At 40.8% G+C, this 25,310-nt stretch overlaps 1 protein-coding gene across 2 annotated transcripts in view; it reads right to left on the bottom strand.

Annotated features, from left to right (window-relative positions):
* The window catches only part of suclg2 (succinate-CoA ligase GDP-forming subunit beta), a 96,562-nt gene that overhangs the window by 70,023 nt on the left and 1,229 nt on the right, over positions 1–25,310 (bottom strand). For both annotated transcript variants that reach the window (XM_030052043.1, XM_030052042.1), the window contains exon 2: positions 5,466–5,607. In XM_030052043.1, coding sequence (XP_029907903.1) covers positions 5,466–5,607 — 142 coding nt within the window. The remainder of the gene's footprint in view (positions 1–5,465; positions 5,608–25,310) is intronic.

A 25,310-nucleotide genomic window follows, 5' to 3' on the forward strand; every position in this document is an offset into this window, starting at 1 on the left:
ATAAGGCTACACTTAAACATTCAGAAATTCTGTCTTTGCTGGAACCTCTTAGAATCTCATGCACTCAGACTGAAATTATCCAGAGATATTTTCCAGTTGTTCATAAAAATGTATGTCCAGCTACCAATACTCAAACTTAAATGTGCTATATAAATAAACTGAATTCGATTCGATTTAAATTCAAAACAGATCATGCAAGTCTTAGTCCCAAAGCAATTTGCATAGCAGCATGCAAGTATATACATGACAGAAATACTTAAATCCAGTACTGCGTTGCAGAGATGCTGCTGGTTTACAATGAAATCTATCTAAATTTACAGGTTGCAGGCCAGAGGCATTGGAGGCTTTTGTGCTACCATTGATTCCACAGACAGAAGACAACTAAATGAGCAGACTGAAACCAATGGCATGAAGATAGAAAAACAACAGTGTCCTTGGCCTTGAGCTACATTTATTTACACATCATCTGAGGCACAGTGGGGGCCTTTTTGACTTGACTATAAAGGTTTTTGAAGATTGCCAAGTGTGAACATAGCCCCTTTTGCTTTCTGTAAAAAAATAAATGAGGTTCAAAGAGCTTGGCCTTTAAAATGTTTTACGTATTCAGTGCAAGGACTGATGCTTACCTCAGCTATCTAGATTTTTTGAGTATTTCCAAAGGTGTCAACTCAAGATAGCAGAGCACAGCAGATTTAAAGTGATGGAGACATACTTGTTCCCACTCTGTTTCTCTCACCTGCCTCATCAAAAGAGTTGGGTAATGTCAAGGCAGCTCCATATTATTCAGTAAGTCGACCTACCAAACCAACTATCCCTAATAAGCTCACATGAGATTTGACAGACATGCATAAAGGCCGCCCTGTTTACACTGAATATTCATATCTGGGAGAAATAAATTAATATGAATCCTACCTCGGTTAATTGTAATTCTGGCAGTCAGTCTGCTGAATAAGTAGGAGTGAGAAAGAGAAGCAGAGGCAGACGGATGAACAGGGAATGAGAGAAACAAGGATAACTTTAGAAATAAAAACAGCAGAAGTCACTCTGCATTTCTGTATTTTAAGTCACAAGAATATATATATATATTATTTTACTCAAGTGCACTGACAAATTGCATCCTAAAACCATATTCCAACCATGATACAGTTGGCCAGTTGAGTGCCACAAGGTATACTTCACAATCTGTGAAAAGAAAACCTGAGCCTCAGTGCGTTACATTGAAATGAATTGAACTGCAAAACATGTCATTTCAAGCGAGTAGCAGGAATATATGGTAAACATTTTGAAAGAAAATAAATAAATGCATGTCGCTTCCATTCATCACACAGGCTCAACGCATGGTGAAGATAAGAATCCGAAGCAATGTTTTCTTCCATCTCTGCTTCGTCAATCACTGTTGGGGCAGACAGGAGGCCTGGCAGACATGAGGGCTCTCGCAGAAAGAAGAGGAGGGAAAATATGTTTTTTATTTAGAATTCAGACTGAAAATCCATCAAGATTTGTTCAACAGATGCATCTGTCAAGCGGATGGCGACACACAAAGTGGACTGTATAATCACACTCTCATTGGCTGTGCCTGGGCACAGGTATGTGTGTACATGTATGTCTGTGCACATGTGTATGGCCATGAATATCTATTTGGAAAGCAAACAGTAATCTACATTCATTACAGGTGTTCCTCCGATATCTCTAAATAGCCAGATAGCAGACAGGCTCTATTCAACAAGCTGCATATATACTCTATAGTGAGCATGATCACATCGCTGCTTAGAGAAAAGCAATTCACTCTTTCATTGACTGGGTTAGTATTGATAAGGCAACGCAGAATAGGACCTGCTGGAGAAGACATCCTCTTCCATAATCCACATAAGAACCAAACTTAAATCAAGCATTTTCAAGTTCTATATTGGTGCGCCAAGTATCACAAACACCTCTCAGGTGATTTACTGAGACAAATAAAATTAAGTTGACAAAGCTCTCGCTCCACTTCCCAACGAATATTACTTTCTTGCATACCTTAAGGCGAGATGCACTAGAATCATGAGATATGTGCATATCTAAACACGCCAATCACTGATGCATTCACACCACACTTGAATCAATATTGGAGTGTCAAGAGACGATCAAAATGGCTGTTTTGTGAGGTTTTTGGACCCAACTACGCAAACTAAGCAGCTTTGGGAATGGAACCTGTTTTGAGTCACATTACTCATCTCAGCAGGGAGACACAAGTGCCGTTGAAATCTGATTACAGCATGACAGAGTAGCATCAAATGATGCATGTCAACTGTAGCTTCTAGTGTGAGGTTCTAGTGAGACTCTTACCTTATTATTCACAGCTGAGTGGTATGGCACATTCGTGGCAAAATGAAAAACTGGATGATGGTAGGGCTAGAGAAGCAGGTTAGGCTGAATGCCTGAAGTGGATTAATCTGCTAGGGGAAAGTGAATATACAAATCATCTTTCCTTGTTTAACAACTTACCATCAAGAAGACTTTGTGCAAGACTCCACAACTCCCATCTGCTTACACGGAGATGCTCTGTGTTTTTTTAAATTATTATTTAATTTAATCTTTATTTAATCAGGCATCCTCACTGAAATTAAGATCTCTTTTCCAAGAGAGGCCAGATAACAAGAAACAACCATAAGCTAAGAGCACAGCATGGGAATAAAGAACATCTCCATAGTCAAGGACAGACAGCAACACTGACTCCACAACAGCTTTACAACTGAAAGCATTTAATTTTAATTCTGTACAAGAGGCCTAGTTTGATTTTTAATTTTTGAGTCAAATTTTGAATATGAACCTTGAATGATAGTCTGCTGTCAACCCAAATTCCTATGTATTTATATGACTCAACAAGAGTAAGAAGCAGGGTATTACTGGAGAAAAATAATATTAATAAATAACCATATAAATTAATCAATTAATTAATATATAAAAAACACGCATGAGTGACTAACAGATCTTCCCTAGATAAATGCAAATTAAAAAACAAACAAACAAACAAACAAAAAAACAGATGTGATCACTGCATGGCTTCACATGGCTTCAGATGGCTTCAAAGTGCAGAGTTTCTTTTTTTTTTTTTTTTGTCCTCCTATTGTATGTCTTCTGCCTGGGCCATAAGACAAAAAACACAGACACACACCAACACAAACACACAGCTCACAAAAACAAAGAGCCCGGGCATAAGTGCCTGGGTCATTAGCTTGGAAAAACAGCAGGAGTTAGCGTGTCAGTCACTCATAACATCCCAGCGGAGCACCGAGATAAAAAGTCAGGACTCTAAGATGCCTCTCTGCTCAATTCACTCAGTATGGGGGCCAGAAAGTAACTCTGCTTTCCATGAGCCATTAGCTGGTTATGAGCCACCCATCTGCCATAATGTAAACTCTCCCTAAGAGTTGCCATTCAAATGACAGGGAACCAATGATCCATATCGAAACTCATTTATTTATTTATTCATTTATTGTAAGAGTTGATGCTTGATAGTGAAGGAGAAAGACCTCTGAAGTTACTTGTCCTTAGGGCCAATCAATCTCTGTCGACTTTGGGAGAGTTGGACGGCTCAACTGTACTTGAGGAGTGGACTTCGAGATAGCTTAGTCCCAATTGAGCTGTCAGCTTAACCACTTCATGGTTAAGTGAGTGTAACAGAGAAGCTGGCGACTGGTGTGAGCTATGTGTGTGTGTGCGTGAGTATATGAGCGAGCTTACCCGATGCATGTCATTCATCTGTATCTGTGCATTCATGCTTGAGTGGTTCATTCTTTTGTTTGTTTAGGGAACCAGTGCCTCACAGCAGGGTATCAGCACCATGCAAAACTCAATTCGAGTCTCACTCGGTCACCTCAGATACCCTCGCAACCCACCACCCTGTGAAGTGGCATACTCCATGGCATCTCAAGAGGGAACCCATGAAACAGAGCTCCATCCTGTGCTGGCGTCACAGCCTGCCTCCCCCTCGCCCCCTGGGAGTAAGAGTCTGGCAGTCTCAGTATGTGTTCCAGCTAAAAAGAACTTGACTACAGAGGAAGTAACTCTTATACCTCTTTCTCTCCCTCTATATCACGTTCATATGTGACCAAACAAGGCCTGTGGGTGTGCAATACACTCACGTGTAAATGCACAGTGTGTGTCTGAGCAAATGAAGCGTTGGTGGCTGCTTGCTTGCTTTAATAGTGAGCCAGCAGTAGTCATGGGATACAAATGTGGTTTGAGGAACACGTGCAAGAAAACACATGTTCAGACAAGTGCAAACACCCAGACACACACACACACACACACACACAAGGGTTCTGACCAAAGCTTACTGTGTGTTTGGAGTTAAGGAGAGATTACAGCAGCCAAAGGTCCAGGCTATCCGAAGTACGCTGGGGGAACAAAGTCTGGCCCAGCATCTGTCGAGCCCTCTCTCCTGAGCTCTCCGTCTCTTCATTTCTGCCTCTACCTGGCAGGGCTGGTATTGTCATGAAAAGATATATCGTTTTCCCCCTGTTCAGTTTATCTCGGTCTGCATCGTAACCATGGCCACTGAAAGTAAAGCCCCAGGCGGAGCGTTGGAGCCCAGAGGCAGCAGCGCGAGCGGTACCTCGCTGGCTGACAACCAAGCCAGATGCACTATCACACAACCACTGCTGTAGTTGGAGAGGACACTGAATAAAATATAAAGCCGGGAAGCTGAGTGTGTAAGTATATGTGTTGGGCAGTTTGGTGTGTGGGAAGGTAGACCTGGGAAGGTAGGGGATGTATGTGTCCGTGTGTGGGTGAATACAGATGCGTGTGTTAATCTCTGTCCATGTGTGTGCATGTGTGCGCATGTGGAGGCCATAATCAAACTGTAAGCGGGGACTGAAAAAAAAAAGAAAAAAAAGGAAGAATACAAAAAATAACCAAAGCGTGAGACACAAAACACGAGAGGGTATGAAACAAATTAGTGTGGTTGACTGCGGTGATGAAAACCCAAGCAGGCACAACTACTAAGCGCAAAAAACACAGGCTTCCACATCCAAGCAAACAACATAAAAGCACGATTAAACTTGATAAGACTTCAGCAATGATTAGCCATAGCCATTTGCACGTCTGCTAGCAGGGCCAAAGAGCCAGCACAAATACGACTGTTAAGGTTTCACAGTGGGGACAGAAATACAGCCGTGCAATTACACAGTTTAACTAAATTACAGTTCATTAACCAAGGGAGCAGACTCTGATGCTGAAGGAATGTAAATGGCTCAAATAATGCGAGACAGTGTCAGTAAAAATTTGTTTTTGTGAAAGTCTGTACAGTCTGAGATTACCTGTGGAGTGGATAGAGGCCCTGTCCAGAGGCTTATTCTGCTCCGGAAAGCTGGTCCTTTCACTGCCCCATGAGGGGAGTGGACATGGCTGAGCTGAATTGCTGTGTGTGTGTGTGTGTGTGTGTGTGTGTGTGTGTGTGTGTGTGTTTCTTCTCCACTCACTGAGTCTCTTTGCAGCCTCCAGGGCTTCGGAGGCCGTGTCGGCCACATAAAAACGCTGGACAGCCACGCCACTCTCCTGCATCAGCTTCTTGCTCTGGTACTCCTGTAAATTGAGCCATCTCCTGGGATTGAGCTGGGTGCACTGGGAGGGAGAAAGTGAAGTAAAGAGGGAGAATGAGTAAGTGAAAGGCTTCCATTCAGGCCTTCATGTGGAGGATGGTTAAGAGTAATAAAATGCACCGGTCTCGAGGGATCCATCTGTGGACAACTGTGAGAAAATCATGCTCCAATGATAACTATTTTTCTCCCCGACTCAACATCTCTCCCCACCTACTGTAGTGTTTCGCATTATACAGTACCAAAACATGTCAAACACCTGCCTCAGAGTGTGCAGACTACATCTCCTCCACTCTTCCCTGCCCCTTCTCCCTTTCTCTCAGTCTCTCTTACGCCTTTTCTTGTAATGAGCCAGCCAGGTCTAAGCAGAAGGACTGCTCTGGAGCTGTTTGCTCCGTCAGCAGACACAGGCCCCGTCAGCTCCAGCTGTTGCTGCTATTAAAAAGAAATTGGCTTTTTAATGTGACAGCGAGACACAGGCACTGTTAAGGTTAGATTCCCTCTGCACCGGCACACAACACTAAGAGCATGTCTGTAAATGTGACTGTGTGCATGTAGACATATTCACTCGGAAGATCATTAGGGAAGTTGTTATGGAAAGAAAGACCATAAAGGTAAAGGGAAAACAAGGATTGCCAGTTAAATGGCATGGTTCAGCATGTGCATTTCCAAACCTAATTTGTAGTGAAGATTAATCTCACACAACAATAACATCAGGACCACACGGCATTGTATTGCTGAGGTAAGTACAGCTGGACTGCACTGAGCTGTAATCCACTTTTATGGCCCAGTTACATCAGTTTGGTTAGGACTACACCAGGCATTACTTGGACAGGGAGGCCAGAATGAACATAGTCAAGGGGCGCCCATGCAAATTATTATGCAGCAGGAGTGTGTATAGCAAGGCCGGGGGCCCTTAGTCATGTTAGTACTACCTGAATATTACTATATTTCAATACATTAGGCTATGGCTTTAAAGTGGAACACCATTTTTAAGCTACTGCATACTAATACTACGTGCCTATTAATAAATAACTGCAAAATTTATTATGTTGAGGAAATGCTCCACTTGTTTTTGTGTTAGAGGCGGAAACACTAAATATTCTGTCAGAAATGTGACAAGTTTAATATACTAAATATTCAACTTGTTCTGAATCCCATGCTATGTATAAAGCATTTCCTTACCAATCAGTCACCAGATAATAAAAAAGTTAGGGTATTAAAACAAAAACAATCAAGGAAATAAAAACATAGACCAAGAGCACAAAGAGGCTGAAACACATAAATAAATGTACAAATAAATAACTAAAATGCAATTAAACGCCAGGCTAAAAAGGTGGGCCTTGAGTTTGCTTTTAAAAATATCCACGTTCTCTGCTGCCCTCAGGTCTGCATGAAGGCTGTCTTGGACCACAGTTATGAAAGGATGCCTCACCATGAGCTTTTGTTCTGATTTTAGGGAGAATTAAAAAGACACTACGTGGACACCAGACAGCTCTAGAGGGTTCATAGGCTACAAGCAAATATGATAAATACTTAGGAGCAAGACCTTTAAGAGCTTTGTAAACCAATAAAAGGACCTTAAAATCAATTCTGAGACAAACAGGTTGCCAGTGCAGAGACTTGGTGGAATGCAAGCTCCATTTGAGATAAAGCCATTTCTATATCAGGTGTTTTTAGTCAGTCACAAAAGGTCTTTAATTCTATCAGTCTTCATTTAAAAACATGCTGTAAATAATGGTAACCAAAGAGACCTTATCTAACTATTAAAAACAGTGCATTACATAAAACATGCACCATGAACTCACACTTTGACTGAATTGTACCAACAATTTTGTGCTCGGCTCAGCTAGCAGAGCGCTGCATGGGCATAAAATTTAGGTCCCTGCCTAGCCTGGCCATGGCCCTAATGGCATGTTCATAACCAAACACAGAGTGAATTTTTGTCTTGCACAAAGGCAGCCGCAAATTTTTTGCTTGAAAGCCGGTTTGGCCCGGTGCACTGCACCACAAAGACAGGAAAGGCTACAAAGCAAAACACGTTGTCTTACTTTGTCGAATTGTGTGATGAACATGAACTTAAACATCCAAAGCTTAAGCAAAAAGCATGACTAAGACTCTTCTGCTATTATGCACAGACAGTACATAGGTATACTATTAACAGTTTTGGTCGTTAAAATGAATAGCCAAATAAAAAGAAATAAAATATTAACTCCATCCTGATAAAAAATCATCACAAAACACAGTTGAAGTCCATCTGCTGCAGAAAGAATCACCCATAAATACCGAGTGGGGGAAAAGAGCGACGAGCACGCACATGCACATGTGTGTATGAGAATGAGTGAAAGAGAGAGAAAGAAATAAAGAGAGAACTTAAGGCTGTCCTACAAAAAAAAAAAAAAAAAAAAAAAAAATTGTAGCCTCGGGCCCTGTCAGGCTCAGGCCAGGATGCAGGGCTCCATCAGCTAGTGATTTAAGTGTGCAAAACAAGCATTCAATAAAAAGAAATGTGTTAATTTCATTTAACCTCAGGGGAATGCGTTTGCTGGAAAAAAAAGAAAAAAAAAAAAAAAAACAGGACATGCACTGTGGATTTAATCACATGACAGGTTGCTCTTTGCCGTCTGACTTCAGACAGACAGAGCTGGCTGTCATGGTGGACGGCGTTGACGTCAACATGCACAGATGGACACATGAAGAAATCAAGACATTCCTTTATCTCATATATGCAAAGAATGTAACAGCGAGGTCAGACAGGAGACAGCAGCACAATGCAACGAAAAATGTTGATAGATTCTGTCCATCATTGCGAAACTAGGCACAGCCGTGCAGTTGGCGAGCAAAATGGCTGCCCAAAGCATCAGTCATATGCTGAACAATGCTGTGGAAGGATATGTCATCATTTGGCACTAGCAGGAGGCTACATTTTATTTGCTTAAACAAAAACACATACTAATTTGCTTGTTTTCTTTGTGGCATTTAATATTTCCCTTGCAGTTAATTTGACTGTCTTATGGAAAGTCAGCTGCTGAAATCACCTGCTGTAGTGTTCAGTTGAAAGGAAACCTGGCGGCTTTTGACTGACATGGAGAGCATGGTCGTCGTCTGTGGGGCCTTTCAAAGTGAGAATTGTATCTTTTTAATTATACAGTGGCACCATCAGTGTAATTTTGAAAATGCCAGAGCACAGCATCAAAATGTGTCATCCCTTCAGGTTTTGTCAAAATCAAAACAGATGCAGCGGTTGTGGAATTTCAAAGTTAGAAATTGTGACCTTCAATTACAGCACCCACCATCAAGCCAATCAGAATTTTTAACTATCACACAGTATCAAAATGCGTCAATTTGATGCTCCATTCTTTTCTTTCCTTCCAAAAATCATGCCAGTGGCACAAAATCAAGATATTATGTTATAGTTCAAAAAAGAAAAAAAAAAAAAAAAAAAAAAAGTACATTCACAAGGATGTATTTACATGCACTGCAATTCATACTGCAATATATTCAGGATAAAAAATAAGGCAAACTTCATTAGGCCCATATTTTTTACCCTGAATATGTTTGCATGTGTGAGTGTTTTTCATATGCCTTGCTAATCCCACTCTGAAGCCACTGCAAGTACAGACAATGAATGAATAATGAAGGTGTCTTCAAGTGCAAAAAAGACAGAGAAACTGATCAAACCAGGTCACATTTTGTGAGGACCCTTCATAAAAACAACAAAAAATGAATAAATAAATAAAATTAGATTTTGTCACTATGAGGAGAGTTGTGTGTGTGTGAGTGTGTGCGTGTGCCATCTGACTCAGTGGTGCATAGGGCTTGACAAGGCCGCTGTGTGCCTTTCAAAAGTCACTCTCTCCATCATTCATGAGGAATAAAGAATGGTAAAACTGGGAGGAAGTAGGGATTGCTCTTGTTCACCATCTTTCAATCATAAAGGGATCAAAGGAGAAAAATCCGACTCAAGCTAACCCCTCATAGTTACTGATGATTAACGACACAAGCTCTCTAACTGGGAACAGTGTGATTGAGACTACCATTGTGGTACAATGATGGGCTAGTATGACAAGAAAGGCTTTTTTCACTTGTTTTCGGTCCTAAACAGAATCATTCATGCCCTTTTCAGCTCAATTCACAATGGAGACGCATGAGTGGTAATTCACAATTCATGCCAAAACCAAACCTCTTCGTGCTATAGCACAGTGTATTAGCATGCTTTCTCCATTCCAACTCCCCTCAGAGCCTGACTGGAGACTTCATTAGAGCCAAAATGGGCTGTTTTCTAGAAGAACAGTACATGTTGGTCCATATTGGCCTCTTCTCTCGCATAACTGAATACTGTAATGAGGGGCATTTGTGGGTCACCTCTGTAGGCGCTGCTGCAATACTATACTATTCATATGTTTCAGCTACTGCAATTTGTGTGTGTGTGTGTGTGTACACCACTATTGATGATCAGCCTCTCTTGTAGCAGTCTAGGAGTTCAATGGCAGGGCAAAATATATTAAATGCAGCTTTGCAAGAGAAGCCTGATAAACTGAATTGCTCCTTTCTTAACACCTCCCTCCATCCCAAAAGCCTTCTGCTGTCCTACTTTGGACGCATTACATTTGTTCACGCTTAAGCTATTCACTGGCACAGACAACACTTGGACATGACCTTCTTTGGAGACTGTGCTGTTTTTTTTTTTCTTCTTCTTTTTTTTTTTTTTTTTAGACAATCTAACCATCCTCGCTTCAACACAGTGGAAGGTGTTTTTTTTTTTTTTTTTGGAGCAAAGTGGCGGAGTGGTAGTGTGTAAGCAAGTATGTGTGGGTGCGTGTCCTTGTATAAGTGTCCCACAAAGCATTCTCTCTCTGTCACCCTCTTTCTCCACTCTCTCTCTCTCTCTCTCTCTCTCTCTCTGTCTGTCGCTCGTTCCTACACGTCCACTTCACTTTAACTGAACATATCCCACAGCCCTAACAAGGCAAGCTGCAGAACACACTCTGCCTATTCTGTGGACTTATCTGACTGGTGTGAGGTTATATGCAGGCCTTTCCCTTTCTCTCGCTTTCACAATACATCCGCTTCCCTTGCCATTCAATCGCTCACCTTGGGAGAGTCAACTCTGCTGGCTAGATATTTGTGCATGTCTACATGTCTGTGTGCACGGCCTCTATCTGTCAGTCTATCCGTCTGTATTCGATTAGAGGAAATGACAGATGAAAGCCTGCCACAGAGAGCGAAATCATACAGAGACTGTGAAGTCAAAGAGAATGAACAGCGTTCACTGGCTCTTACAAAGAGCAGGACGGTTCCAGTACACAAAGACCCCCTTGAGCCTTTTAACAAAAATAAACTCAAGCACAATGAGCAATCCCCCTCCTCTCCCCCCACAGTAACTGAATAAGGTCCTTCGGAGTTCCTGACAGTAAGTAGATCATCAAAAAGATGACAAAATAGCCTAAAACCGCCAGTGGCTGATATTAATTTGACCTTAAATGTACCACCATACTCTACAGGGGAAGACAAACTCTTTTTAACCTCAATTCCTGCCAAACTCAAAAAAACACCTTGGCAGAACAAGAGGCAGCAACTGTGTGAGCCTGCAGAGTCTTTGGACAGGGGACATTACTAGGCTTTCCATCTAAGTACCTATCAGACCCCAATGGAGATGGCTCTTCTGTCACCCAAACAAGGAAGGAATGAGGATGGGGAGGAAAAAAGAGAGGGAAGGAGTGTTCCCAAAATAACAGTTGCTGCTTACTGGAGAAGTAAAGCAGGGCTGGCGGTGTCTCTCCCGGCACTGACGATTACCTTGGGCGAAACAACAGAGAAGGGAGAGGCAACAAGAGCATTTTACAGCATGCCTCAGACCCACAGTCTAATCTGCACCCAACATGGGCTCTAATTTGGCACTCTCACAACAAAATTTAACTCCAAGTATGTAACTGCATTTTTGCTAGGGTTGGCTTTTGGTAAGGACCTCAAGATACAATTTGTATCACACTGCAGTAATCTACAGAAATTACTGAAAAATGTATAAGTGCAGCTTAAAAGACAACCAACTGCTTAACACCCAGGATAGACTAATAAAATATACAAACTACTATATGATAAATCAGGTGACATACAGACTCAGAACAATTTAATTCACAATTCCCATTCCAATTTACTGAAACAGAATTAGCCCAAAGCGCTAAAATATAAATGTCATAACATGCTATGAAAATGCAGAGCATAAACAATACAAAGCAATACAAGAGCCTGGAGAACAAACACTGTATTGTGAATAATAATATCCCAGTTCTCAGCTGTATCAGTTCCTTGTACAGCTATAATTTTTGCTTACATCTGTCTTTATTGAGTAGCACATGTATCTTGTCTAATATGTAAACTATGAACAGATTGCTGAATATTACAGATTATTGCAGACTGTTGAACAACCTTTTTTTTTTTTTTTAGAAATACTTAGGCTCAAACTCATCCTTTTTGTAGAGTGAGACAAAGTAAATCGCCCATCATCTTGATCCCTAAGAGTAAGACATCCTCTTGTTCATCGCAAGATTGTGCAAAATCACACTGGTGATTTAACAACATTCATGGGAGAACAGTGTATTAAGTGAAAGGCTCCACTGTGTAAACGAGGATCCCTTAGACTCAACTCGAGAAAAATGTGGAATAAGCATGTTATTTGATGGTTGTATCTATATGGTTCTCACTGAATCAATTAACTGAAAAATTATGTGCTTATGCCATGTTTTTTTTTTTTTTTTTTTGGTCACTTGTGGAGTCTAATGGTCCTCACATAAAATCAACTGTCAGCAATTTTGCACAGTGCACCTATTATTCAGCCGCATACTATTCAGCCTGTGTATTTACATTCTAGCCTAGTTTGGGATCTTTCTCAATGTGGCCTCACAAAATTACTGTTTGTCATGTTAAGCACAACTACTTAAAGCAAAGCATGTAGTCTAGCTACGCTGGCAAGTAGGGCTGGGCCGATGGATGACATCATCTTCAATGGCCGATGGTTGACAGCCATCAACCACTGAGCCCTCTACCAACGTAACACTGTGATTTAAAAGCCCCAGCACCAGACAATAAATAAACAAGCAAATAAATAAATAAATAAATAATTCCAGTGTCTCTGCTATACCGTACAAAATTGTAATTATTACTCATTTACTTATTTGTGGGGATTTCCCCAGGGATCAAGTTGAAGCTCAGAATAACCTTCATTTAACCCTCTGGAGGCATAACATGACATAACAGGGCTGGAAACTAAGGGCATCCCGTCGTCCTGGGGAAAGAAAATAATGTGTTTGAGATGGACAAATATCTCCCAATTTTATTATCATTGCTATTATTTGCCTATGACCTAAAAAAAATGACAGACTGACTCAACTGCGTATCGATAGCAGCTACAACCAGTGTTTTCCACTACAGGGGCTGACTACAACTGAGAGTCTCTGCTCCTGCTGTTACTGTTGGTAGGCCAAATCACTGTCTACTTAGTTGACTGAGGCGAAAAACCTGAGAGGAATATAATGTTTCTGAAATGTTCCCGCAGTAGCTACCATACCTGAGTGCAACAGAGGCGCTGTCCCAGATGACACACAAACCGACCGCCAACACAAGAGAACTGAATCGTACCCGAGTCGGCTACACGTAAGGACAGAATGGAGATGAGGATCCATAACGGGCTCTGAGTTGGAACACAGACTCAGTTCTCACTAAGCTGAGAGTTTATCCACACTGAAAATGATAACACTCCTCATCATCGTTAGGTTGCACTAATTTAGATTATGTCATGTTCGTGCTGTATTCGGTAACAATGAGTATCAGGCGAAGGTAAATTACTACGTTGTGATGATCACGATGTGTTCAAATGTAATCTTGAAAATGTAGTGTTTGGCAAGAAACTTGAATAAATTCAGCTGTTCTACAGAGAAATTTGGGGATGTTTTCCCAGCAATATAAAATAGATATGAGAGGGAATTATAACCTGTTTAAATTCCTAACACTAATTCTAAGCAGCTTATAATGTATAATTAAAACTACTGATGTCGACTTTTTTTTTTTTTTAATTAAAGCAAATATTAATATATATATATATATATATATATATATATATATATATATATATATACACACAATTTATTTCCTAATCATTTAAAAAAGTTAGTCTGAAGACCTGACAACTGGCACATAAAGATGCCCAACCCCTCTGGCAAGTCTGGACTTTCACATGTAAATAGAGTTGTTCAAAATCACCACAACGCTAAGCATGGTGGACTGCAGTCAGGGTTTAAGTCACTCAAAGTCATGCTCAATTCTAGCAGATAGTCAAGTGCAGTGCTGCTGAGGTTTTGACAGTGGAGGAATGATGTAAGTGCTACAAGCCTGCCCCAGGAGAGAGCTGTTAAGTGGCGGACGGCAGCCAGGCAAGCAGGCAACCGGCCTCCCCTCCCCTGAGACCCTCTCTCTACAGTAATTATCTTCATCAACGCTCTGGAGACTATCCTGCCCAGCGCTTCTACCTAACTACTGCCCCAGTTAGTCCTAATGTGCACTCACACACACACACACACACACACACAGGACGGGAACAGAGACATACATGGGATACACACAGTGGCACAGAGACAATATGGCAAAAAAACAAACTCAGATGCTCTGATATGAGCCCTAGACAGGATAAAGTATTCACAGCACACTCTTTACTTCTACACACAAAAGCACTCAAGATCTTTCTCATGAACACAGCAAAGTGATGGGGAGGAGGGGGAAGTGGGGTTGGGTGGGGTGAGAGGGAGAAGGAGAAATGATAAAGAGCAATACTCTCCATTAATATATGGAGATGAAAAAAAAAAAACAAGGCAAAAGGCATTTTTGAAACAGGTTTCATTCATTTTTGTAAATGAAAAAAGGACAATATTCCTTGGTGGCACTGTCATAAAACACAAAAGGCAAAAAAGCCAGTTAGTGGAAATTAGAAATGCAAGCCTTCACTTCAGAAACCAGGCTTATGCATCAATGAGCAAAGCGCCCCCTCCTCTATTCTCTCTCCATCTTTTGCTCAAATCACTCATGCTGAGAGAATACTTAGCTCGCCAACAAAACACCAGAGGTAGGCAAAGGCTGAACAAAAAACAGAGACCTGGTTTTACTTTCAGGTCAGTGAAAAGTGAATTTCCTAGAGATATGAATACATTGACAAAGCCTTGGCTAAACCCACACAGACTTATTGATGTGACACTACTCCAATAATAGTCTACCACCCTCTTCAACCTTGCCACTGCATTTTTTTTTTTTTTTTGGTTTTGTTTTGTTTTGCTTTTTTCTTACAAAAGAACAGCAAAAACTTTTGCCACAAACTTCAGGTTGGTGCGGAGAGAAAAAAAACAAATTCATATTTAGGAGGCCCTTACTCTGTTAAAGAAATTTGCTCTCAGCAGGCTGAGGGCAAGTCTTGACATTCAGTGAGTGATCACAAAATGTCGCAGCAATATGCCGTACTTCAAATGTGGAAACAAACTATTTTCCTATTTAGGGTAGTGCTTACTGTTTGAGGCCCAAAAGAAAAAAAACTGCTTTGAGGTGGATTTTTATGCTGCGTTTAATGGCTCAAAATAAAATTTTAATCTTCAAATAATAAACTATCTTCAGATAACAAAACAGTCTAAAGCAACAAAAATAACATGTCATTATATTCTGTAACCAAGTCATTTAATCAACTCACAAGCTAAGACTTTCGAAAGTCACTAATCACCTTTTTTTGACATTCAAAAGTAAAATGAACAAAGGGAAGCCTTGAAATGCTGAAATGTGCTGAGTATACTGTGCCTTGGATACATGGCCATACGGCTCCTCTCTTCAGAGTGCTCAGAGTGACTGTCCCCTCACACAAAGACACAGAGGTGAGACAGTGCTGTGGCAGCAGCTGCATCAGATTGCCAAGTCCCTGTCGCATTTGCACTCATCCAGGAGTGGCACTGAAGGACGAGCCTTGGTATGGGGCAATGCTGTTCCCAGCCATTTCAGCGGTTCCCCTTATCTTTGGCTTGTCCATATGGTATTCAGTAGAGCAACTTGCACTATCAGGACTTCTCTTAAGAGGCACAAAATCATGCAGTCCCATATTTTGGTGAGAGCAGGATGCACAATGTCACACCACACTTGTTGAGAGAAGTGTCATCACAATGAGGGGATGTCTGGTCTTGGCACTTTGCAAAGTCATTTCAAGACAGGCCACAACTTTGTCATTTGCCCTTCTGTTAAACTTAAGATGGAGTCAATATCCTAGGGCTAATTTAAAGCAGTTGTCTTTATCACCACAAGAGAGCAGAACAATGTCAAACAGTCACCGTCTGACAGAGTAGTCCTGGCTCTCTAGGAGATTTATTAGAGCCATAAGCCTTCATTTACAGGGGAAGGTTACAAAGCAGGCAATCACCTTTGATCAGGGCCATAAACAGCAGATAGCCAATGCTGAACTGCTCGTCAATCTGTCACTCAAAAACTCGGGAGGGTTGACAACACAGGTCAAAAGACTCATGTGTTTCTTGAACAGACATGGAGCCTGATAGGTTCATGCCAACACTAAGTGAAGTTGTGATTCTGCCCGAGCAGTTGCTGAAATTAAGGCAACATTATCCTTAAGCACAGACTATCTATCTCACTAAGGACTTCAGCACTGCATCTTAATCCATCCCACACGATCCAATCCACCCTACATCCTGGTTTAGCCATGAAGTATATCATTCAGTACATAGCCTCGTAAAGCAGACATAGCCTCGTAATGCAGACAAGTCCATATCATACCTATAGTTTTATGCTAGTCATGTCATTGTTTGAGGCAATGTTTCAATTGAATGACAGGTATTTCTACGAGAGTCAGGGACACTCAGTGCTCTGTCACCAATATAACGGCAGACATGCTAGAAACAGAGCTCTCTCAGAGATGATGTGGAGGGCACAAGCAAAAAAGCTTTTGCTCATCGAGCCAATCAATACCTTACAGGACACCTGAACAAGCCAACTTCATCACTCATTCATCATTCAACAGTAAAAAAAAAAAAAAAAAAAAGTAAGTAATTAGTTGCAGAGTGCTTTGGTTTAACATTTTACAATTCATGAATATGAAAAAAGTCTTAATCTGCACCATGAAGGGCTGCATGAAAGCAGAATGAATACATGCCTTCAGAGCGTAAGAGTCCAACACCCTCACAGAGCCCATAATCATTAACATGTCGCAAAGGCTGGACATAGTGCTGCTCCACTGGGGAAAAACTCAATACATCGATACAGGGCTGTTTCCTATGAGAGTCTTTGTAAAAAAAAAAAAAAAAAAAAAAACTGCCGCTGCTTGCCACTTAGGAAAAGGCTGACTTTTTTAAACAAGTATATTCATGAGGAATTTGCAAATTTGTATTGATGTGGCCTATCTGACACTGCCTCAAGAACAGGAAGAGAAGCTTAATGAGATCCAATAAAGGCGGTTTTAGTTGTTCAAAAGGGCCTTTGAGATCACAAATGTTCTGAACGTCCTCCTTGTGACTCTCCTATGGCCTGTTTGTAGCACACAACATAACCCCTTAAAGACAAGGATACACTGTACTGCCCTTAAAATGTGAGAATAGTAATAATTTAAGGTCTATTAACACAAATCGTTTCCAAATGCCAATGATTTGCTTTGGACGTCTGCAAAGACCGTGCTCACATTCACCGGATGGACTTGCTCCTCTATCATCAGTGCTTTATCCATTCTTACCAGACACGTGGACTGATAACATGCCAGCTAGTCATTAAGCTTTGGCTATTCACTACTTGCAGTTCAAGCAGTAAGAAATGTGTTTCCTCTGCCAGAAAAATGCACAGATCAACTGTTTCTGTTATGCCTGCACACGAATGAGTGATACTGTATGCAGTGTCCTCCATGGCTGAGAATAGTCAGTAGTCGGTGTTCACTGTGAATTGTGGAGGACATTTCATTTGACAGTCCAGCAGACATTATAAATTAGATTAATTTAAATTAAACATTTACATATTATTTAATCTGCATTTATTTCATCATGGAAACTAAAAATTGGATATGTGATTATACAATACTATTTGAGCACTGTTTAAGTCTGTTCTCCTCTGCCTGAATACAGTCCCTTAACGTTCATTTGTACAAGGTTGTCCACTCTGACCTAAATCCCAGACTACAGTCAGTGGCCAGTGGGAGCTTCCAGGGGCTTCTTTTTTGCACTGAATGGCTGATATTATGCAGCGGTATCCCCAGATGTCTGGTGAGGTTAAAATCCTCATTACTAGTCATGGCCAGAACCTAACCCCTTTGAAATGACACTGCCTAATTAGTAACAACAAATGACTGCAGAATTAATTAACCAAAATGCTCCTTAAGGGGCATTATCCAATGTTTAATAAATTAACAGATTGCCAGTTCACCGATTGTATGTAATTGATTTGTTCCCGTTCAGGTTATGAACTTCCGTCTCTTTTCGCAACCCATTTTGCTAACCATCAGGGTAGATTTTAAAAAAGAACTTGATCTGTGTCCACTTGCATGAGCAGAGCCCGTTCCAGACAGAGAAGTAGTCAGAGCCACTATCAAAATCATTGCTGTCCTGATTGCAGTCGAATGTTTTCTGCTAATGAGGTAGCAGTTTCCTACTTAGTTGCAACTCATAAAAGATAGGCAGCATTGCAATTAGGCAAGCGCTATGTAGTTGGCCATGATAGAGGTGACACAGTTAAGGGAATGAAGGGAGGCAGGGAAGCAGAGTTGATGTGGATTTTCTGCATAAACAGTCCAGTGTGAATCATCAGTATTTTTCCACTTAAAGCCAGTCATGTAGCAGTAGCATGCACCAAGAAGCATTAGCAGGCTAATTCAGATAAACATCTAGCCTGGAAAAAACAGACGGATAGTCTTGGCTAATTAATGAAGTAATTGAGTGTTGATGGCAGAACATCCCTTCTCTATCCTCAGCTTTGGCACTGCCTCCATAGATTTAGATGAAGAGCCATGGCAAGGATATTGTGAATGTTATTCTCACAAATTCTGGCAGAACTTAAGGCCACTTTGAAGTTCAGAGTAACAACAGCACGACGACTCTTCTGCCAAAGCATAAGATTGTACCAAGCTAATAAACTGCATTTGGATTTTACACTACTGGTAGGCATTTGGATTAATTATACTTTCTAACTAAGCGGCTTTAGAATTTGTGTTTTAAATTCTAGTGTATATTTATGGAAAGGTATTAGTGTTCGAGCAAATTCCTGTAAATGACAAAAATCAAATTGGCCATTCGGCTGTAAAGCAAGGCATGTGCATGTTCAGAAGGGATCTGCCGCCCACAAAATATGAACGTTTTGCAATCTGTACACATTACCCCCATCTGTAGTTTTCTTGGTTCTTGGCCCTTAAACGCCAAGGTCATGTTCAGGCCATTTGGAGGTTGGAAGAGATTTGGGCATGGTGCTTCCATTAGACTATGAAAGGGGTAAATGACGTCTGTCTGTTTGGGAGCCAGGGTTTGAACTGAAGCGTAGAAAGAGCAAGGAGCAGCGGAGCATGGCTCTAGGATTTAGATCAGTGAGATTTGCATCATTGGCAGGTCTTAAGGCAGGGTGGGTCTAATCTCCCACAGACAGGCTTAAGAGGAGAAACCCTGACTGTTGTGTCTCTACAGATAGGGATTTCAGCAATTAGCATAGTTAATAAGAAAGGTTGTATGGAGTCAAATTCAAATGTGTCGGGACCAAAGAGAAGATAACACTGGGGAAGCTAGCAATGTAAGGATGAGCAACTACAGTGTGTCAAAGTTCATTCCAACTGACATGTCAGTGATATGCATGCCCTTTACAAGGGTAACTATCCACAGGTACCAACTGTGGTATATGAAAGCAAAATTACACTTGACCTTTGATTAAATATATGGGCTAAGATGATGACAACTTAGTATGGCTGCTAAACATCATCTTCAACATACTGGACTTTTATTTTAATGAATTACAGCTTTGGACAAACATTACCACTGTTTTCTCAGCTAATTTACAGCATCACTCCCACTTCTACCTCATTATCTACACTATAACAACAGCAGCAGAATTTAAGCTGATAGGGGTGCATTCACTCATTGCATTCACATTTCAGAGGCTGCCAACATTTCCTAATGACTGCAGCCCTTCTAAATTATTGAGAAAGCCTAAACACCTCTTACCAGCTACAGAAATGGCTATTAACCTTGGTGAAACGATATTCAAATCCAGTTAGAGCTAACTTGGTCCCCCAGTATCCCTTGCGGGGAGGAAATGTAAATGTGTTCTCGCCGAGACAGATGGGGAAGCCGCCCGTCGTTTGAAGTTCCAGCAAAAGAAACCGTTGCTAGCGGAGGGCCCTCCACCCCCTCTGTAAAATATTCAGGACTGAGTCTCATTGAGCCGCCTCTCTCTTCCCACTGTTTCCCTCCCTACCATGCCGGGCTGCGACACTGCTGGGCCACTACTGAGCGGCAACACCTTGAAAAAACTTAGCAAATGTTTACAAATTCAGCACGGCGCAGCGACAGTGAAAAACAGCCTGAGGATTATCTCGCTGTGCAGACAAGAATTCAGGAGATTTGATTTATAAGAGAGAGAGAGAGAGCGAGAGAGAGTGGGGGGAAAAAAAGACACGGCATCCCACTCGCCCCATCCTGGAGCCTAACCGTCTGAATATTGTGATGTCCCTCGCATTGTTATTGACAAATCATCGCAAATTGAATTCCTCAGCTGAGCTGACATACTGTCAAGGCTGATTTGATTCTATTGTGGAGATACCTGGCTGTCAATCAGCTCACACTCTGATACTGTGCTATGGACCAGAGAGAATCCCCGATCGTTACTCTTATCACCCCAGCAGCTGGCCCAAAATAGAGAAAGAAAGAGAGGGAGCGAGAGAGGGGGAAAGTGAGTAAGTAATGGAGTGTGCATGTATATCAGAAGCAGGTACAGCAATCAGAAAACCTAAGATTAGAAGTTCTGCATGAGTTTATCCCTGAAGGAGGTTGGGTGGTGGGTTTGAGGGGGGGGTATAGCATGCAACACTGAGTAAGATGATCAATTGTTTGGAACGCTGGCAGATATCCAGGTAGTTGCAGATTGCGTGGAGCCTTGCATGTAGATGAAATGTGAACACTGTTGTATGCAGCAGCGAGGCAGCCGCGGAAGGCAGTGGGTTTTCGACCACTGAAAAGAATAATCCATCAATAAATTAGACTGATGTTGCAAATCAAAGAGGAACAGCTCAGACAACATCCACGCAAATTAATAAGTGAGAAAGGCAGAACTCAATAGTGTACACGTTTGTATACATTTGTTAAAGGCTCATCAAGCACAGCATCAGGAAGCCAACACTGAATCCTACCATTTTGCAGAAAAGTCACTCAGAAATTTTTGTTCAGTAACTATATGTGCAATAGAATACAAAATTCACTATCTGAAGCCCTGATCCAGACAGATGAAGCTGGTGCCTTGCTTTAAAAAAAAAAAAAAAAAAAAAAAAGAGTACCTCATTATACCAGCCAAGTGAAAATATAATGCTTTGTGAGCTCTATAGCCAGTGTAACAAAATACATATTCAAGAAATGTGTGCCTGCTATTGTGTATTTCTGTGTGTGCATGGCATGAAAAACACGCTGAACTGAAAGCCTTTTTCTAAGCCCCCTATAGAGGACTTGATCAGAATAGTGCTGCACAGAGGGGGAAACCTTTGCCTTACTTTTTATGCTTACATTTTCAACCCAGTATCATTTCCAGCCAGGCAATCAGAGGAGCAACCACGTCAATAATGCAAATTCTGATCATCATGGTGAGACGCTATAATCAATTCTCAAAGATGGCAGCATAATTTGTCATGTGGCATATGGACAGAAAGTTAAGAGGGAAAAAATAAAGTTTTACTATTTTTAATGGACTAGACTCTGGACGAGAGGCTTCTCATTTAAATGCCTGCCCACATCTATGCCGTTTTCTGTCCTTTTTGAATGCAGCACTTTAAATCTCACATGCCCAAACAGAATTTCCTTTGAACCAGGGTGATGTTTAAGACAGTTAAAAGTAATTAACAACAATTAATACTTTTAATACTAACAACACTACTACTGATATTAACGATAACAATATCAACCAATACTATTTTAAGGCAAGAATACAACAAATTTGCTTGAGGATAAAACAAAAACAGAGAGATTACAATTCTATCTGATAAAGGTCTCTCAGAAAAAAAAAAAAAAATCTGTCTTGTGAACTGATTCAATAGAAAACACATTTTGCCATTCAAAGCTCTTCAGGCAGGGCGTTTGTAAAGCCTAAGGACACCAACAGCCCACTTTTTAACTTTGACTTCAAAAAGGTCAGGAGGGCTCCGCCTGGATTAAAAGGTTTGAAATGGAGCTAGGGGGCACTTTTACCAGTACCTAATTAGTGCAATCTTACAATTAATTGTATCCATCATCAAGGTCTAATGACATCCACTGGGATGAACCACAAGTTTGGAAATAGCAAGGAAGAACAAGTGTGTTTTTAATGAGGTTTCTTTGATAAGGGTTCTTCTTTAGCCAAAAATACGTGCCCACATCTAGGTGAAAGTTGTATGAAATAGAGAGTCAAGTCAATGCGGGGATTAAACAAAAATGTCACAATACATTAACATTTACCCTGTAAGGATGTTCAACATGATGGAATACCTATCTCAAGTTTCAATTCATACTGATTTTCATGCTGCACTGAAATATACGTGAAGAAATGGCCACCTAGAAACTTGGAAAACCACACTGAAACCTCTAAAAGGGTATGCTTTGGAAAATGGTCAGCTGAAAGGTATGTTTGCACTGTAGTAAATGGGTCAGAAAATGCTAAAAACACTGGTGTGGCCTTTTAAGCATGTCTCAAATCACTACACGCATAAAAGTATCATGTAATCTTGTCTCCACCTGACTGACAGCACACCAAGGTGAATCTTCTTTATGTGTGTGCTCTGCCAAACAGTTGCGACACTGCAACAGTTAGAGGCTCCATCAAGTTGGATTTTCTTTCAGAGATCACCATTCATGAAGCGTTTTTACTGGCCAGCCATCCAAATTTAGAGTTAGAGTTTACCCCAGGTGAACTGCAAGGATGGGAAGGGAGGAAAGTTAATAATTCATTTCTTACAATACAATAAATCCGAAGTGGTAATACAGACAAATACTGGTCTGCCGCTGAGTTGCTGTGGTTCCTAAACACTTCCACTTTGCAATAATACCACTTACAGCTGATCATGGAATATCTAGGAGGGAAGAAATTACACAAACTGACTTGCTGCAACAGTGGCATCCCATTACATGACTATTACAGTACCACGCTCAATATCAGTGAGTGCTTTAGAACGAGCCATTCTTTCACAAACGTTTGTAAAGGCAGACTGCATGGCTAAGTGCTTGATTTTATACACCAGTGGCAATGGGACTGAACAAAACACTTGAATTTAATGATAAAGAGACGTGGCCCAATACTTTTGTCCACACAGTGTGTGAGTCCTATATTGGTCAGTATTTTGTTACATTTCTTATCATGTTCTTTTTGACTCAGAATTTGGCTTTTTCGGTTCAGTTCTACCACCTGCCTCAGCTGATGTGTTCTTTCACTGCTAGGATTGGGTATAATGTAGATTTTTATCGATTCTAGTTTTGACTGCTTAATGATTCTGGTTCTTATCGTATCTGAAACATATTACATCAACAAATCACCAAACTATAATTAGATGGCTATCATCAGAATCCCTATTCTATCTGCAATCATAAAAAATACAGAGCTATACTATATCATGGTCATTTTTAACAAGACTCAAATAATATCAGTACATACACCACAGATATTCCCCACCTAAGTGAAGGAGATCCAACTTTTCAGGCTTCACAATAAACCTTCCTCCAGCTTTAACTTTGATCCATGTTTTGATAGGATGTGCAGCATTTTATTATCAGTCATTGTTATTCATTTGTCTGTGTCCAGTGCAAACAACATCAACAGATTGAAAATAAAGGCGAGGACAAGAACATCAACGCACCCTTCCAAACAGCTCTGTGTGTTATGCAGTCAAAACAACCCATGGAAGTAGCATCGCTTGTTTAGCCTGCTGTCCCTGTTGGAATAAAACCGAACGTCATGATCATGGCTTATTCTGTCTGTCAAGTTACTTTGGAGATTTTTGCATGAGACGACTGCCTGCCAAAACCCACAGCACTCAACATCAGACAGGCAGCCACAGCAAAAAGCCCCATTGCTACCAGTTGATACGGAGGCAACTTTTGTTCTACACGCCTATGCAAGTGCACGTCCCGCCTGTGCAAATGGTGGTCTCTATGGCAAGGACCGAATTTATTACAGGAACCGATAAGCAGAACCTAAAGTCGGATTTCTAAATTATGTCCCAGTTCTTTTAAATGCAGACCCAGTTCCAGCTCAGAAAGGTTCTCAATAACCATCCCTACTCACTTCATGGATTCAGCTAATGTGAATTTTCAGGAAAGACAGCGAGAGAGGCAGCAGGAGGAGCTAGAGTCTGGCATTTATTTTGGCAACAAACACTGGAAAGCAGGAGAAAGGGCTGAAAACAGTAACATGGCTGGTTCACACAAACTGATACTGGCTCATAACATGAAATCTCAAAAAGCATACATTAGTTTCAGGATGTTTATTGGTTCTGAAATTGCATAGTTTTGGTTTAAATACATTATTCAACTTCTTTTATTTATTAACTTAGACTACTTTAAATGAGGGAATCTCAGTTGCCAACAAGACAAGGCCAATACCAAACAAGGCCCAGACAAGCTGCCTAAGAAACAAGTTCAAAGACCATAACAATATGCGTTATGTGGATGTAATAAATACGTTTTAAAATTCCCTTTGTCACTTTTCCATTATTGAACTAAACACTTTCATTATTGTTGATGGTGAATTAGGGGTCTAATAAAGCCACGATTCAGTTTGTATTGAGGTTTTTGGGTCACAATTTCAGTTTGTTTTGTTTTGAGTACATCAGAGAGAAATAAAAAACACTACTATTGTCAGTGTTCTCTGTATTTTGTCTTATTTGCAAAATAACTTTTTTTTATTCAGAGATTTGAGATAACAATATGAAATCAACAAATATTCTTTCAGAGGCAAAAGTCTAGTTAGACAATATAAAACAAACATTAAAATACTTTCAGCATAATCGTCAATTAATCAACTAAATGTGTGGCTCTCATCCAGTGGATGTGTTTGTAACACTGCACTTTGTAGGGTGTATTGTGTATTGAATGGTCCCTACAGTGAATACAAATGTCAGTAATGTGTTCAAAAAGAAAGAAAAATGCTGTTGGCCCAGTTGTGTGGATGTACGGTTTTATCTGATGGCTTGGATGTCGCCATGTGTATTACTGACAAGGCAGACCAACAAAGTGGCATGCTACTCACTTGGACACTTAGTGTAAAAGTTTCACTTTCATCTTTGTGACATTGGCCTATAGTCTCCTTCTGGCAAAACGACACAGAATAAATGCAGAAGAGCACAATAAGCAACACTACAGTGGATGCACTCGGCATTAACAACAAAAAAATATCATTCAAAAAGCAGCATGCCATTAGAAAGCACCCGGCTATTTGGCCAGAGGCCGGCACTGGTGGAATACAGTGTATTCACTCCTGTGTTTACCTACTCTTTGTCCAAGT

Source organism: Myripristis murdjan, chromosome 5 (genome assembly GCF_902150065.1).
Source record: "Myripristis murdjan chromosome 5, fMyrMur1.1, whole genome shotgun sequence".
In the NCBI taxonomy this organism is placed as follows: Eukaryota; Metazoa; Chordata; class Actinopteri; order Holocentriformes; family Holocentridae; genus Myripristis; species Myripristis murdjan.